Consider the following 14,399-nt stretch of genomic DNA (forward strand, 5'->3'; position numbering starts at 1 on the left):
TTCTCAATGTGAACTTTTTGATTAGACATTTTTAACCTACTGTTATATTTTCATGGGATTGGATCGACTATGATATCATTTGTAACTACTCACTGTCTAACGAAAAATATTATCCATCCTAGGCAATGAGTTTTCATGATTTCAATTCATTTACCAAAAAATTTGTTGTACTAGCAACAAAATAGTTCAATTGGACAGCTGACTGCAATGAAAAGGTTGAAAACAAAACTCACACTCTGAATTATAAAACTCCAAACATGTACTTAAATCAAATTTAATATTTGAGCAGCTTAAACTTGATCATGACAGTAAGGACCCAAGCAACAAAATTACAAATTTTAAAATACGAAATGGAAGAGCTGAACTTTCAACTGCAAAACTCAACTTACAGAGGAACTTGGTGGCCAAGTAATGAAGTTCACAAAGTCTATAAATTCACAATCCAAGGCTTTCAATAGAGAAAAAACATAAGTTTGATTTCAACTATATAGACTTCACAATGGGAGAAGTGAAAGTGCTTGGAGCTTCTCTAAGCTTTTTCTGTTGCAGGGTAGAATGGGCACTGAAGCTCAAGGGTGTAGCATACGAGTACCTGGAAGAAGACTTGAGAAACAAGAGCCCCATGCTTCTCCAGTCTAACCCTGTTCACAAGAAGGTCCCGGTGCTTGTGCACGATGGTAGACCAATTGCCGAGTCCCTTGTCATCCTTGAGTACATAGATGAGGCATGGAAAGGCTACCCTCTATTGCCCGAGGATCCTTCTGAAAGAGCCAAAATCCGATTCTGGGCAAGATTCACTGATGAGAATGTAAATGAACATTGTTTTTCTCTTTCCATTTTCCATGCAGGCAAACATCAGAAATAGGTACTTAAATAGAGTTTTTGAATGCAGTGTGTGCTCGGTGCCTGGGCTGCTTGCTGTGCCAAAGGACATGAACGAGAGAAAGCTATAGAGTCTGCACAAGAATCGCTGAGTTTTCTACAAAAGCAGATTGAAGGGAAGAAATTTTTTGGGGGTGAGACGATGGGCTTGCTGGATCTGGTGGTGGGTTCACTGCCTAACTGGATCGAATTCTTGGAAGAACATGGAGGCATGAAGCTGCTGGATGAAGAGAAGTTTCCATCCCTTTATGAATGGGCTCAGAAATTTATCAACATTCCAATCATCAGTGAAAGAATACCAACAAAGGAAGGGCTGATAAACTACTTTCAGGGAGGGCAAAACAGCAGACTTACTACTGGAAAATGATCAGTGATTCTACCGGTTCTGAGTTTGACCTAAGTTTATATTACAGGAATAAATGGAGGGTAAGTGTTTATCTGTATCTGTCTTTCAAGGAATAAAATCCAAAACAATCACAGCCTCTGGGAAAATAAATAAACACTGATAGCAGCATCATAGACTACTAACATTCTGCTTCACTGCCACAGGCTTCTATACTAGTCTGTTTGCTTCAGGGGCAAAATAGAATATTTTGAAGTACTGTATTATCTACTGATAACCAACTTCATCACCCTACCGGGGATACACATATGCTAGGTAGACAAAAATGAAGTCTCAAATTTGAATGGAGCTTTCAAAAAGTACTGATGTTCGTACCAACTAATATCTTCATAGTCGATCTTCCTTAAAGTTATCATAAGCGGATTGTTCTTGTAGTTACTTCATCTTTACTTCTAAATCAACTGAGCAACTGAACAACTCAATATAAGTGATCTTCAAACAACTGAGCAACTCAATATAAATTCATAGACAATTGAAATTTTCAGAATTAAAATGCCTTGTATGGGTGGAAAGCTTTTTGGAGCATTTGACAGGTATGTGAAATTCATCCTTTTCTTTGTTAAAAGAAAATATATAGTGCCTATTACCAAAAATGACACAGAGAGGATATAAATGTGCCGATAATCCGATGCAGACCAACAAAACCTAATTACTTTATGGACCATTAAGTAATCGTCAAACTAATGAATCAAAGCCAAGATAATTCAATGAAGCAGCTTCCAACAGAAAGCCTTTTGTCTTTGTTTTTAGCATAGCTGGATGAACAGCAAAGGGAGGGTAAAGAACTTAGAGTTTTTCATTAAGGCTTGGTTTGGGTACTTCAAATCCTAAGGGTTCAAAGTTTGTTCTTATAGTTTCCTCTAATAACAAATTTTACACTTCCAGAATGAGGTAATGCAGCTTCCAGTTTTCAATTTTCGAGGTCATGTTCAAAGTTTTAAGCATAATGAATATCACATGGTATGATGCCAAAAGCTTCATTTCTTTCCAAGATTTGCATTTCCATTGAAACAAATATCACTTTAGCTAAATACACAATTTACACAGAGTACATACCAAATTCCTTGTGTACATAGCTTCAAATCTAAACAAATGAACAATTTCTATTGTCAAGGAGAATACCATGTATGAGTCTTTGACTGAAATTTGAAGGAAATCAAGAACTCATGACACGGCTGCATCTGCACCAAAATGCAGTCCCCCCACTTCTGCCTCGAGCAACTGCTATTTCCTCATCAATGTAAAACCAGATGAAGAAAGGATCCTTCGTGCCTGGCTCCCTGTCATCTTTTTGGCCAAGACTGATTTCTAAAGGGTTAAAAGGTCCAACCTTGATCCGAATGCACTCAAAAATGAATGCCAATATTCTCTTCTTCCATGAAAATCTGCCTTCAAATGTTAAGCACCCAATTGGCCCAAGATATACCCCATTCTCAATTCTCTTTCCCTGACCATCCAAGCCAGGAGTTAGCAATTTTTAAAGTTGACAAAGAGAACCAAAAGTTGTTCATACTTTGTCCCTCGATTAATGAAGGAAAGCCATTGAAAATTCATGCAAATTAAAGAACAGAAAGCACAAGGACGGTCAACTTCTAGATGGTGCTTTAATAAATATAAAATTTGCAGACAGATAAATGGAGTGACATTAGGGGAAGATGCACACAAACACCCATCATATAATCATCAGAAATGAACATGGGTTCAGATCTCTTTACAGATTGCGAATCATATAATTTCACATGAACGCCAAAAAAAGAAACCAAAAGTAAGAGAAAGACACCAATTTTTTCAGTAGTGAAACATAACCAATAAATATCCAAGATTTCCTAGTTCAACAACTTAAAACAATTTTATTATTTTAGAAAAGAGAATTCCTTCCTCAGAGCTAATTCAGTGAACACCTTATGAATTACTTTTACTATATTGATTTCGTAACAATGAATTGGCAGAAAAGGAAGAAAAGGTATAAGAATGCTTACAGCAGCATCAAACCTCTGAACAGCAGTGAGCGGGAAGTAGCTACCACCCTTTAACTGTTTCTACAATTCAGGGAAAAAAATAGGAAAGAAAAAAATAAATAAGCATCAGCTTTGAAGATACAAGTGAAGAGTGAACCTGAAAAATAAACAAGAAATAGAATCAATTAAACCTGAGCAGTGAAAATAAGCATCCAAGTCCTCCCTGGGGACTTTGATCCACCCAGGGTATCGAGAAACCCAGAGGGATCAAGGTTTGCCTTCTCAATCACAGAAAGAGCAGACAGAACCTCCTCTTTCGGTACCCTTCTAGTCTTGGCAGCATTTTTCAACACTTTCACACTTTCTTCGACTTCCTTGGCAACATGAACAACTAACTCAAATTAATCACAAAGAAAATAGCACAATCTATCACAAAGAAAGTAGTTTCCAATAACTGAAGCAAAATATCCTTTTTGGTTGCTGAGAAAGTGCACAAAACACAACAAGACAATAAAATTTTGTAGCGTTTTTCAGCATTTCCACATTCTCCTCAAATTCCTAAGTCATATGGATAGTAACCAACTCAAATTGCCTAAAAATAGAATAGTATAGTCCAGAAAAAGCACAAAGCTTTGAGCAATTGAATCAACTACCTCTGTTTGGTTTCTGAGAAAACTGCAAAAACAGAACAGATGGCAAAATTTTGTGCCTTTTATCTTATCTTGTTCTGACACCCAAAATCCCAGAACCCACCTGAACTAAGCCAAACAATTAAAAACCTAACAATCAACACAGAGTTTCTTTTACTTCCCCACAAATTATCAGCAAAATAAGAAACAAAACCTAGGGATTCATCTCAATTAAAAAGGCAAAAAACAGCAAAAATGAAAACCATGAGAAGATCATCAAATGGGTGCATGAAAAAGCATACTTCACTGGGCTGTTGTTCCTGAACGGCAATGGGTGTAGTGATAGTGTGGTTGTCTTCATCAAGGGCAGCTCTGGTCTTTCCTCTGTGAAATCTTGGAAGATGGGTGTGTGAGATCTTGGGAGGAAGGGTGGTTTTGGTTATGCAGGAGAGTTTTGAGGGTCTGAGGAAGGAATGAGTTGAGTTGGAAGTGACACAGGTGAAGGAGGTTGAGAGCAAATTGGAAGGTGCAGCTGATGATGAACCCATTGCTGCAGTTCTTGTTGCATTGCTGCGGCAGGCAAGAAGCCATTTGTTTTTTTTCTTTTTCTTTTTATTTTTTTTCAGTCACCCAATAACTAGTGGATTAGATTCATAGATCTTCTAAATTCCCTGCTCTTTTCGCCCCCTCTTATTTTGACCCAATGAAAATCTAAATTAATCACCCTTCCTATAATGAAATATTTCACACCATAGTCAATTTTATATTTTTTTTTCCCCTCCTAAAAATATTAAGAAAATTAAAAAAAATGATGGAAAAAAGATTTTCTTTGATTTTACTAGACAAAAAATATTTTAAAAATTAAAATTTTACATGTTTTTGTATTATTTAATTTTTACATAAAAAATTATAATAAATTCAATTAATTTAAAATAATATATAAAAATTAGATATTACCTTTAAATTTATTTTTTATTTTTTCTCTTACATTTTTCATCAATTTTTCAAAACCAAACATGGTGTTAAAATAGATTTTGTAGGATTGCAACTTACAGGAGTTGATCAGATTGATAACTAATTTGAGCCTAACTCTCCAAGGTATTTAACTCAATGTCATTCTCTAAGTTCAAGTTGAATTTAGGTTGTTTTGAGTAGATAAAGTTGTATAATTCAAATTTTACTTATAATATTTTCTTAAACAAATTTTCTATATATTTTTATGAAAATTTAAATAGTAAAAAAAGACAATTTCAATTTAGCAACAAAAAGAAAATTATATATTTTTCTAAACAATAAAAAATAATATATGATATAATATAATTTGATATTTTTTATTAGAAATATAAAAATAAAATGAATATTATTATATAGAGATATGCATTATAAATATTATAAAAAAAATATCATGTTCAATTTGACTCAAGTTGTGTGAACTTTGACTTCAGTTTAGTTCAAATTGAGTTCAAGTTAAAAAAATATAATTCAAACGTGATCTAAAGTATTGAAATTAAGGATCCAAATCTACCAAAAGATTATATTAGGTTTGAATTGAGTTCGGTCAACTCACCCAATTTGCACCCCTACCATTTTATAGTGATTTAAGGAAAGTTTATTGTCACGGACTTAGTCGTTCACTAAGTTCGTGCGGCATTTAGGCAAGTCAAGACACTTGATCTTGCTAAGTCAGCCTTGCTCCCTAATGCTTAGCTTGCTAAGGTAAAACACTCGCAACTCAAAAGCTTAAGAAGCTTAGTAGGCAACTCTTTAAAGAATAAAAGCTCTTATTAACTCAAAGAAGTTTTTACAAGTGTTTGGAAGCTCACTTGCTTGATGTCTTGGCCAAATGAGACCCTCACCTATTTATAGGCACAAATGGAACTCTCTAGAACCTTGAAGAGTTCCTTACAATTCAAGACTATTCTATAATGTCCTACATCATTCTATGTACAAAAGACCTCTAGAATTCTCTAGAAAGCTCTAAACTCCTCTCATGCCTTCCACCATAGTGTAGAGTTGTGTGGATTTCTCCGGGCATCTTTAGAACCTTCCACACTCTTCCCACTCTAAAAGTCTCCAAAAGCTTCCTGGCTTTATATAAGCCCATGGGGAGGCTCATTTGAATCAGCTCGTGACATTACGCTTCCTCATATAGGAGTGATTTGGGGAAATAAAAAGGGAAAGGATTTTTTTTTATTTAATTGAAAATTAATATGTTTTGAAACTTTTTATTATTTTGTTAGTTTTATTATATATATATATATATATATTTACAATTACAAAGTTGATATGAATATACGTAACTAAAAGAAAAGAGATTATTAGACATTGGATTATCCAAATACATTTATCATAATCTTTACATTCAAATAATACATTACCATTTCATATGATTAGGGAGTTTGATGAAAGTTTAGGGATAGTTTATTCATAAACATTATTACTACTTCAAAAAAATTATATATATTAAAAACAAAATTAACAAAGAAATCATATTAGAAAAATAATAGAAAAAATGAAATTAAGTGTTAAAAAAAGAATAAGATAATAGTTTATTGAGAAATTAAAAAAATTGAAGACACGAGGAAAGGAAAACAAGTATGAATGTAAGATCGTGGAATATAAATTTAAAAATATTTAATATTAGGGAGTGTTTAGTAAAATTTAATACTTATTATTTAATAATTTAAGTATATTTTAAGATAAATTATACTTAAGTTATTAATTTATAACTTATTTATTGATTTTTATTTTAAGCATTAAGATCGTTTAATAAAATTAATTTAAAACTTATTTTAAATCATCAAACATATTTATTTTTATAAATTATAATTAGGGCAAATAAAGTCGAGTTATAATAAAGGTTGTGGAACGACAAAAGAGACGTGAATGTAATTATGATAAATAAGGATAAAAATGTAAAATAAAGATATGAATTGAAGAATAGGTTAATTGTTTAGCTTTTGACTTTAATTTATATTAATAAGTTATTTTATTAAATATATTTATAATTTACTTAATGATTTAAATTAAATTATTAAATCACTTAAGGTGATTTACCAAACACTTAATTTTATTTTTTAATTTAAATATATTTTTAATTCAAAATTTTTCTTGATAATGGTTTAGGTTGTTAGAATAGTAGATGTTAGACTATTAACTTTTTATTTATTTATTTATTTTATTCTCTATACTCTAATAGTTATAAGAAAGAAGGGAAGTAGTATGCTGATTTTTCCTTTTTTTTTTTTTAATATTTATTATTCTTGGGTGAACTGTGATTCACCAAAAAGAATATTAGGAAAGTCGTTGGCACATTGCCACTGGCCTTTCCCTAAACAAAATTTGCGCTTTTTGTTCTTGGTTTCAATTCCTTCCATCTAGCGTCACAGCCACCCATATGGCTGTGACCTCGGGTCCCACCTACTATTCAGCGGAGTTGACCATTTCCACAACCACACTTCACAAAACGCTGTCACGTCCGCCACATCACAGCCCTCCTTTCTGGCTATCTAAGCTAATTGAGAGAGTTCCGACCTTTTGCCGGACTGATGAAGCGGCGTCGTTTTAGTGGCTGCATCAGTATCATCTCATCATAGACGCTCACGCGATCGGGCCCTTAAAACCCCTCCATTTGCATTAGATCAGAGTCTCGCACACACGCTCACACCAATGGCTTCTCGAAAGCTTCTCTCATCTCTTCTCCGGACCTCCGTCCGCCGTCCGATCTCCAGGTCCGTACTCTCCAACCCTAGATCTCCACTCCCTCGTCCTTCTCCTGTCGGCCACCTCCTCGCCCGCGCGGCTAACTATGCCAGCTCCGCCTCCGCCGCCGCTCCTGCGGCCTCAACTCCCTCTGCCGCCAAGGGGGCTGGACCCAGCGGCAAGATTACAGACGAGTTCACAGGCGCTGGAGCCATCGGGCAGGTGTGCCAGGTGATCGGAGCCGTCGTGGATGTTAGATTCGATGAAGGTTTGCCTCCGATCTTGACGGCACTGGAGGTTCTGGACAATTCGATCCGGTTGGTTCTGGAGGTCGCTCAGCATTTGGGAGAGAACATGGTGAGGACGATCGCTATGGACGGTACGGAAGGGCTTGTCAGAGGACAGAGAGTCCTCAACACTGGTTCTCCTATCACTGTGAGCTCTCTTATCTCAATGTGCTAATTGTCATCTGTTAAAATATGTAAATTTATGGATTTTGATAATTCTCTAGATCTATGCTCAATCTCATCACTTTCTAGATCTTGTGATTGGATTTGTTTTCGATTTCGTTGGTCTTTGTGGTCTGGCTCGTCTCACTCCCCAATATTGACAATGTACCCTAATGCTGAATGCGTACCGTATGCTTTTACGGTCACACATGTGATGTATGATAAATTGTATGAATATATGTAAAAGTAAATCTTTGTCCTGTTTGGTTTGGGGTTCAGGGCCATGTTACTGAAAATTGGTGTCTTTTCCTAGAATGGCAATGTGCAAACATTTTGTTAAGGATGTGTTGCTTCAGTTGGTTTGTGGCGCAAAAAAGGAAAAGAGTGATTTCACCGTGCTTTTGCTTGTGGAGAGTGAATGTTGGATTTTTGAAATGCTTTGCTTGCTTATAAAATCAAATATCAAATCAATGCCACATAGAAGAGCAGCAGAAGTACATTCAAAATGGTAACTGAAAAAGACCTTATTTTACCCTAATTTGACTAATTGTGCTGAAGGTTTTTTTAGTGTTAGTCAATGTACTTATGTTTATGTTAGTGATTTTGCATTGTTTCTCAGTTATCTTGTTTTGTGTGCTTTGGCACTGATCTCTTTTCACGTATTTGGGCTTTAGGTTCCTGTGGGTAGGGCAACCCTTGGACGGATCATAAATGTTATTGGAGAGCCTATTGATGAGAGGGGTGACATAAGTAAGAAACAAGAAATCCTTCCCACATATTACCGTGTAGCCTCTTACTATTTTATATTAATAGGCACTTTCAGATTATCTCTTACCTTTTTGATAGCATTTCATTATTTTTTCTCCTATGCAAAGCCCCTTTTCCGTTTTTATTTTTAAGTTTCAAGAAAATATTTATATTTTTATTTTTTAATTTTTAAAACTCAAGCACGTCTCTTTTCTGATATTTTTTACTTCAAAAACGAAAAAAAGAAAAAAAGAAAATCAGAAAACATGTTTTCAACTGGCAATATGTCATCCTGAATACAATTTATTTTAATTATGGATTCCACAAATTGAGTTTCTCTCTCTCCACTACATGCAACCATGGACACATAGCCAGCCACCCTTTCTTTGTTTTATTTTTTTTTATTGATGTTTGATTTAATTTCAACAGAAACCGATCACTTTCTGCCTATCCATCGAGAAGCTCCATCCTTTGTTGATCAGGCTACTGAACAACAGATTCTTGTTACTGGAATTAAGGTTGTTGGTTTTCTTTTCATAATTTGTTTATTTAGAGCTGTATGCTTGTCTAATTGGTTAACCCCATGTATTACAGATTTTAAATATTATCCGATCTCAGTATTGACATTGATCATATCTTTTTTTCTTGCAATATTTTCCAGGTTGTCGATCTTCTTGCACCATATCAAAGAGGTGGAAAGATTGGGCTCTTTGGTGGTGCTGGTGTAGGGAAAACTGTTCTTATTATGGAACTTATTAACAATGTTGCTAAAGCTCATGGTTGGTTCCCATTCAAATTTATTTTGAAAGTGCCTTAGTTATTTCTTATTGATCTGTATGGTCTATTGAATCTCATATCTCTCTTTCTTCAGGTGGTTTCTCTGTCTTTGCTGGTGTGGGAGAACGCACTCGTGAGGGGAATGATTTGTACAGAGAAATGATCGAAAGTGGTGTCATTAAGCTTGGCGAGAAGCAGGTCTATTCCCATGAAATTACTGTGCTTGTGCTACTTTGGTTTTGTTTTGTTCATTTAATGTTCTAGTTATATGTGTGTATGTGTCTATATATATATATATTATAATTCTTGATTATATTCCCCTCTATTTCAGAGTGAAAGCAAGTGTGCACTTGTGTACGGTCAAATGAATGAGCCTCCTGGTGCTCGTGCTCGTGTTGGGCTTACTGGTCTTACTGTGGCTGAGCACTTCCGTGATGCTGAAGGGCAAGATGTGCTCCTCTTTATTGATAACATTTTCCGCTTTACCCAAGTAAGCTATTCTTTTGCAAAACATAGTTGAATGAGAACTGTTTATATTGCAACTATATGTGTTAATCTGGTCTGCTCAATCTTTCTGCTCTGCAGGCAAACTCAGAGGTGTCTGCTTTGCTTGGTCGTATCCCATCTGCTGTTGGTTATCAGCCTACTTTGGCTACAGATCTTGGAGGTCTTCAGGAGCGTATTACCACAACCAAGAAAGGTTCCATCACATCTGTCCAAGCTATTTATGTGCCTGCTGATGACTTGACAGATCCAGCTCCAGCAACCACTTTTGCCCATCTTGATGCCACAACAGTGTTGTCTCGTCAGGTATTTAATCCAGTCTTGTTTTTTATCTGAAGCAATAGGTACATTTTTCCATTTTCTGGCATTTTAACTCTAGTGTCGATTTCTTGTAACCAGATTTCTGAGCTTGGTATTTATCCTGCTGTTGACCCCTTGGATTCCACATCTCGCATGCTCTCCCCCCATATTTTAGGAGAAGAGCATTATAACACTGCTCGTGGCGTTCAGAAGGTTCTCCAGAACTATAAGAATCTTCAAGATATTATTGCCATTTTGGGAATGGATGAGCTTAGTGAAGATGACAAGTTGACTGTTGCTCGTGCTCGTAAAATTCAAAGGTTCTTGAGCCAGCCTTTCCATGTTGCTGAAGTGTTCACGGGAGCCCCTGGAAAATACGTAGAACTAAAAGAGAGCATTACCAGTTTCCAAGTGAGTGTCATTTTTAAGAATGATATTTCTTCACTTCTTAATAATATCTGGTTTTTGTGTGCATTACAAGGGAATAATAGAAGAGACACCTATACTTTCTTTTTAGGATCACAGTATTTCAGTGCCAAAGTCCAAAATTATAATAGAAGTTATTCTGATTGGTCTTGGAAGATAAGTGTGAAAAAATTTGCAATGGAAAGTGGTTAGGTCAATATAATGTTTGTAGGCGCTAAAGATTAGTTGTAATTGGTGCTCAGGCTCTATGGCTGGTGGAAGAGATAAGTGTGAAGATGGAGGCTTAGACTTTTGGAGTGGTTAACAAACATTAATATAGAACAAAAAGTAAAAGACAATAATAAGATAGCAGCATGGGAAGATGTCTTGTTAGTCACACCCAGAAAAACCCAAATGCATGAATGCTATTTTATTTTTTATTATGTTCAGAGACCAAGATTGTTTGATGCTGTGCAGGCTGCTACTTGCTTAACCACACCTAGTTATATGCATTAAACCCTCTCCAGTCTAGCCTAAGAAATTTTAACCGATTACTGATCAGGACCATCATTTAATTACATTTTTAGATTGACTTTTATTGCACTGCCAAACAGACCCAAATTAATTATTGGAAACAAAAATCAAAACAGATGGTTATTAACTTGTCAATGCCAATCTGAAAATACCAATCATTTTTGAATTATTTCTGGAACATAGATGAGTAAATCCAACAGACATGTGCATGTGGAGGTAGAGTTCATTGTGGCTCCCATATCATTCTCAAGATGCCAGATTAGGGCTTGAGCATTAGAGGTCTGTATCAATCTACTTCGGAGGATTTAGAAAACTAATGACTTGTTTGTTATTGTTGTAGCGGTACTTACTGTTATTGTTATGTTTTTTTTTTTGGGGTCTATATCTTACTTAGAACAAGTTTCATTTCTATTTTTATTTTTCATTTTGAGAAATCACTTCCTTTCCTTTTGCTGAGATTGTGATTGGATATGTGAAATAATTCATCTGTTTTTAATACCTTTGCCATTTTATATTTTTCCCATTTGTCATGAAATATTGTTTCTAGTTTTTCATATTTTTTTGGGAAAATTGTGTTTTGATGGGACCATTTGACAAATATATACTTTTTGGAACCCAACTTTATGAAATCTGAAAACCAGCTTTTAATGTGAAAAATTATATCTTTTTTATGCACTCTAAGCAGGCTGCATTTTTTGTACCAAGATTGCTTTTTTTTTTTTTCCTCCCGTACCCACCATCCGCCTCTCCCTTCCTCCTCAGTGAAATCGGCCGTCTGCATCATCACCGGCCGCCACTCACACCTCTCTTCGGTCGGCAATCTCCCACTCTCTCTCTTTCCCTTCCCTCTTTCTCTCTCTTTCCCTTCCCTCTTTCTCTCTCTTTCTCACTCTTTCCTTCCCTTTCGACATCACCAAGAGAGAAGAAGGCGGTGGCAATGGTGGAGAACCAGGGTCAGAGGGAAGAAGGCGCGGCCGGTTTCCATTGACGGCGTCAACCAGCAACTCTCGCGGTCATTGATGATGGCGGCGGCGGCGGAAGCACTAGCGTAGGGAGAGACATTGAGGAGGGCGGGAGGGAGGCCGACGAGGGCGAGGGCGACTCAACTCTGATTAGAGGGGTCTCTCCCTACGCTGGTGCTTCCGCCGCCGTCAATGACCGCGAGAATTGCTGGTTGCCACCGTCAATGGCAACCAACCGCGCTTTCTTCCCTCTGGCCTTGGTTCTCCACCATTGCCACCACCTTCTTCTCTCTTGGTGATGTCGAAAGGGAAGGAAAGAGAGAGAAAGAGGGAAGGGAAAGGGAGAGAGGGGGAGATTGCCAACCGGAGAGAGGTGTGAGTGGCAACCGGTGATGACGCCGGCTGGCCGGTTTCACTGGGGAGGAAGGGAGAGGCGGATGGTGGGTACGGGAGGAAAAAAAAAGGGGGGCAATCTCAGTACAAAAAATGCAGTCCGCTTAGAGTGCATAAAAAAGATATAATTTTTCATATTAAAAGTTGGTTTTCAGATTTCATAAAGTTGGGTTCCAAAAAGTATATATTTGTCAAATGGCCCCATCAAAACACAAGTTTCCCTATTTTTTTGGTGTGATGACTCCAGTTCCATTATATGTTTCTATGTGATGATTCCTTCTGGAGAAGGGATCTGTGTTTTCTAACAAATATAGAAAACAAAATGCAAAATTTCCATTGCCAAGGTCGAGATTGGTTCTGTTTCGTTACATGCTATTGAAAAAGAAATGGAAGATTTTCCATTTTGCTGTTGGGTTGCACCTCCTCTATTGTTAGCTGCTTCTTAATAAATTTATCTTTGCCTGTAAAAGCAAAATGCTCATGAGGCTAGTCTAGCAGAATTGTGCCTGTAGAGAAGGTGATATTTTTCTTTAGTTTGGGAAGTAAAGTCATTGGTATGTGTGTGTGTGTGTGCGCGTGCATGTGTATACATACATATATATATATATATATAGGTGAATTTTAGTTAAATAAATATCAAAAGCCGAATCTTTTTGAAATGGTTTGAAGTCCTCAACAACATTTCGATGATATATAATTAGGTCTCTGAGGGGTTCACTATATCTGGTCTCCTGTTACATGGAGGCAAACTTATGGTTTCAACTTCGCATGTTGCTCTTTTAACAGAATTTTGATTGCATGATGATTTTTGTCTTCAACTTTTAAAATTTCATCTAATGTGATGCTATGTTGTGTTTCTCACTTTACCAGGGTGTCCTGGATGGAAAATACGATGATCTTTCTGAGCAGTCTTTCTACATGGTTGGTGGAATTGAAGAAGTTATTGCCAAGGCTGAGAAAATTGCCAAGGAGTCAGCTGCTTAATTCAACCCAGTTTGCTCCCTTGTTCTCACAAAAATTGGAAAAACTAATAATTTAGTTGGAACCGACATGCCCAAGAGCTGCATTTTTTCTTTTTAATTTTGAGATCAAACGATATCTGGACTTTCCATTAGAAGTTTTACTTTTTTGTTAGTTGTAGGAAGAAACATGAGTTTAGGGCATGCTTTTCCCCGGCCCCTTTTCCATTCTGTGCAATAAGAAAGGTACATGCTTGTGTGTATTTAATATGCTTGTTTGAATCCAAACCTTATTTTGTTTAAACCACTTTGAAGAAACCTTAGCAGGGATGCTTCTCATTTTAACTTATCTTGAACATAGAAAAAAATTCCCATGAACTGATCCTGTTATCCATATCCTGATTTCTCGATGCCAACGATCTCCTTTAGATTATACACTGAGGACACATTGTGAATGAAGCCAGAGGAACCCACATAGGCACCCTCATGCACAGTTTGGCATAAAAGCGCGGCAAACCAAATAACTGATTTCCCAAACTCTATTACACAAAACACTTCTTTAAGTTTCTTACAGTAGGACTCAAAAGGGTTGATCCTATACTTCATCTCAAAAGAGTTGTTCTTACATGTCATGTAATCACTTGGGCTTCAAGATGATTGTAGTTGTGGTGGGAGGTAGGCTCTCCATTCTCTCAATGCTGAAACGTCCACTTTCTCCTTACTATTCCCTGCAGCCATCATCACTCCAACAAACATACAGAAAAAGTAAGAATCATAACCAAAACTTGATGTGAA

At 36.4% G+C, this 14,399-nt stretch overlaps 3 protein-coding genes across 4 annotated transcripts; 2 read left to right on the forward strand and 1 right to left on the reverse strand.

Moving 5' to 3' along the window:
* Window positions 1-183: 183 nt before the first annotated feature.
* LOC117904849 (probable glutathione S-transferase) lies at window positions 184-1,410 on the forward strand. Of its 2 annotated transcripts, XM_034817636.1 has the most exons (3): window positions 184-467; window positions 550-808; window positions 893-1,410. In XM_034817636.1, exons 1-3 carry the CDS (start codon window positions 412-414, stop codon window positions 1,247-1,249), a joined length of 672 nt encoding a protein of 223 aa, XP_034673527.1. In that variant the 5' UTR covers window positions 184-411; the 3' UTR covers window positions 1,250-1,410. The 2 variants fall into 2 exon arrangements, with proteins under 2 accessions (XP_034673527.1, XP_034673528.1); XM_034817637.1 differs by having other exon boundaries at window positions 184-808.
* An 838-nt stretch (window positions 1,411-2,248) lies between these two features.
* Window positions 2,249-4,452, reverse strand: LOC117904845. The gene is made up of 4 exons (XM_034817631.1): window positions 4,175-4,452; window positions 3,435-3,617; window positions 3,265-3,324; window positions 2,249-2,732 (listed from the first exon to the last, which is right to left on the reverse strand). Exons 1-4 carry the CDS (start codon window positions 4,418-4,420, stop codon window positions 2,442-2,444), a joined length of 780 nt encoding a protein of 259 aa, XP_034673522.1. The 5' UTR covers window positions 4,421-4,452; the 3' UTR covers window positions 2,249-2,441.
* A 3,024-nt stretch (window positions 4,453-7,476) lies between these two features.
* LOC117904601 (ATP synthase subunit beta, mitochondrial-like) lies at window positions 7,477-13,911 on the forward strand. The gene is made up of 9 exons (XM_034817286.1): window positions 7,477-8,009; window positions 8,698-8,773; window positions 9,200-9,288; window positions 9,432-9,549; window positions 9,642-9,745; window positions 9,879-10,037; window positions 10,133-10,357; window positions 10,451-10,762; window positions 13,516-13,911. Exons 1-9 carry the CDS (start codon window positions 7,542-7,544, stop codon window positions 13,627-13,629), a joined length of 1,665 nt encoding a protein of 554 aa, XP_034673177.1. The 5' UTR covers window positions 7,477-7,541; the 3' UTR covers window positions 13,630-13,911.
* Window positions 13,912-14,399: the final 488 nt, after the last annotated feature.

This window comes from Vitis riparia, chromosome 17 (assembly GCF_004353265.1).
Source record: "Vitis riparia cultivar Riparia Gloire de Montpellier isolate 1030 chromosome 17, EGFV_Vit.rip_1.0, whole genome shotgun sequence".
Lineage (NCBI taxonomy): Eukaryota > Viridiplantae > Streptophyta > Magnoliopsida > Vitales > Vitaceae > Vitis > Vitis riparia.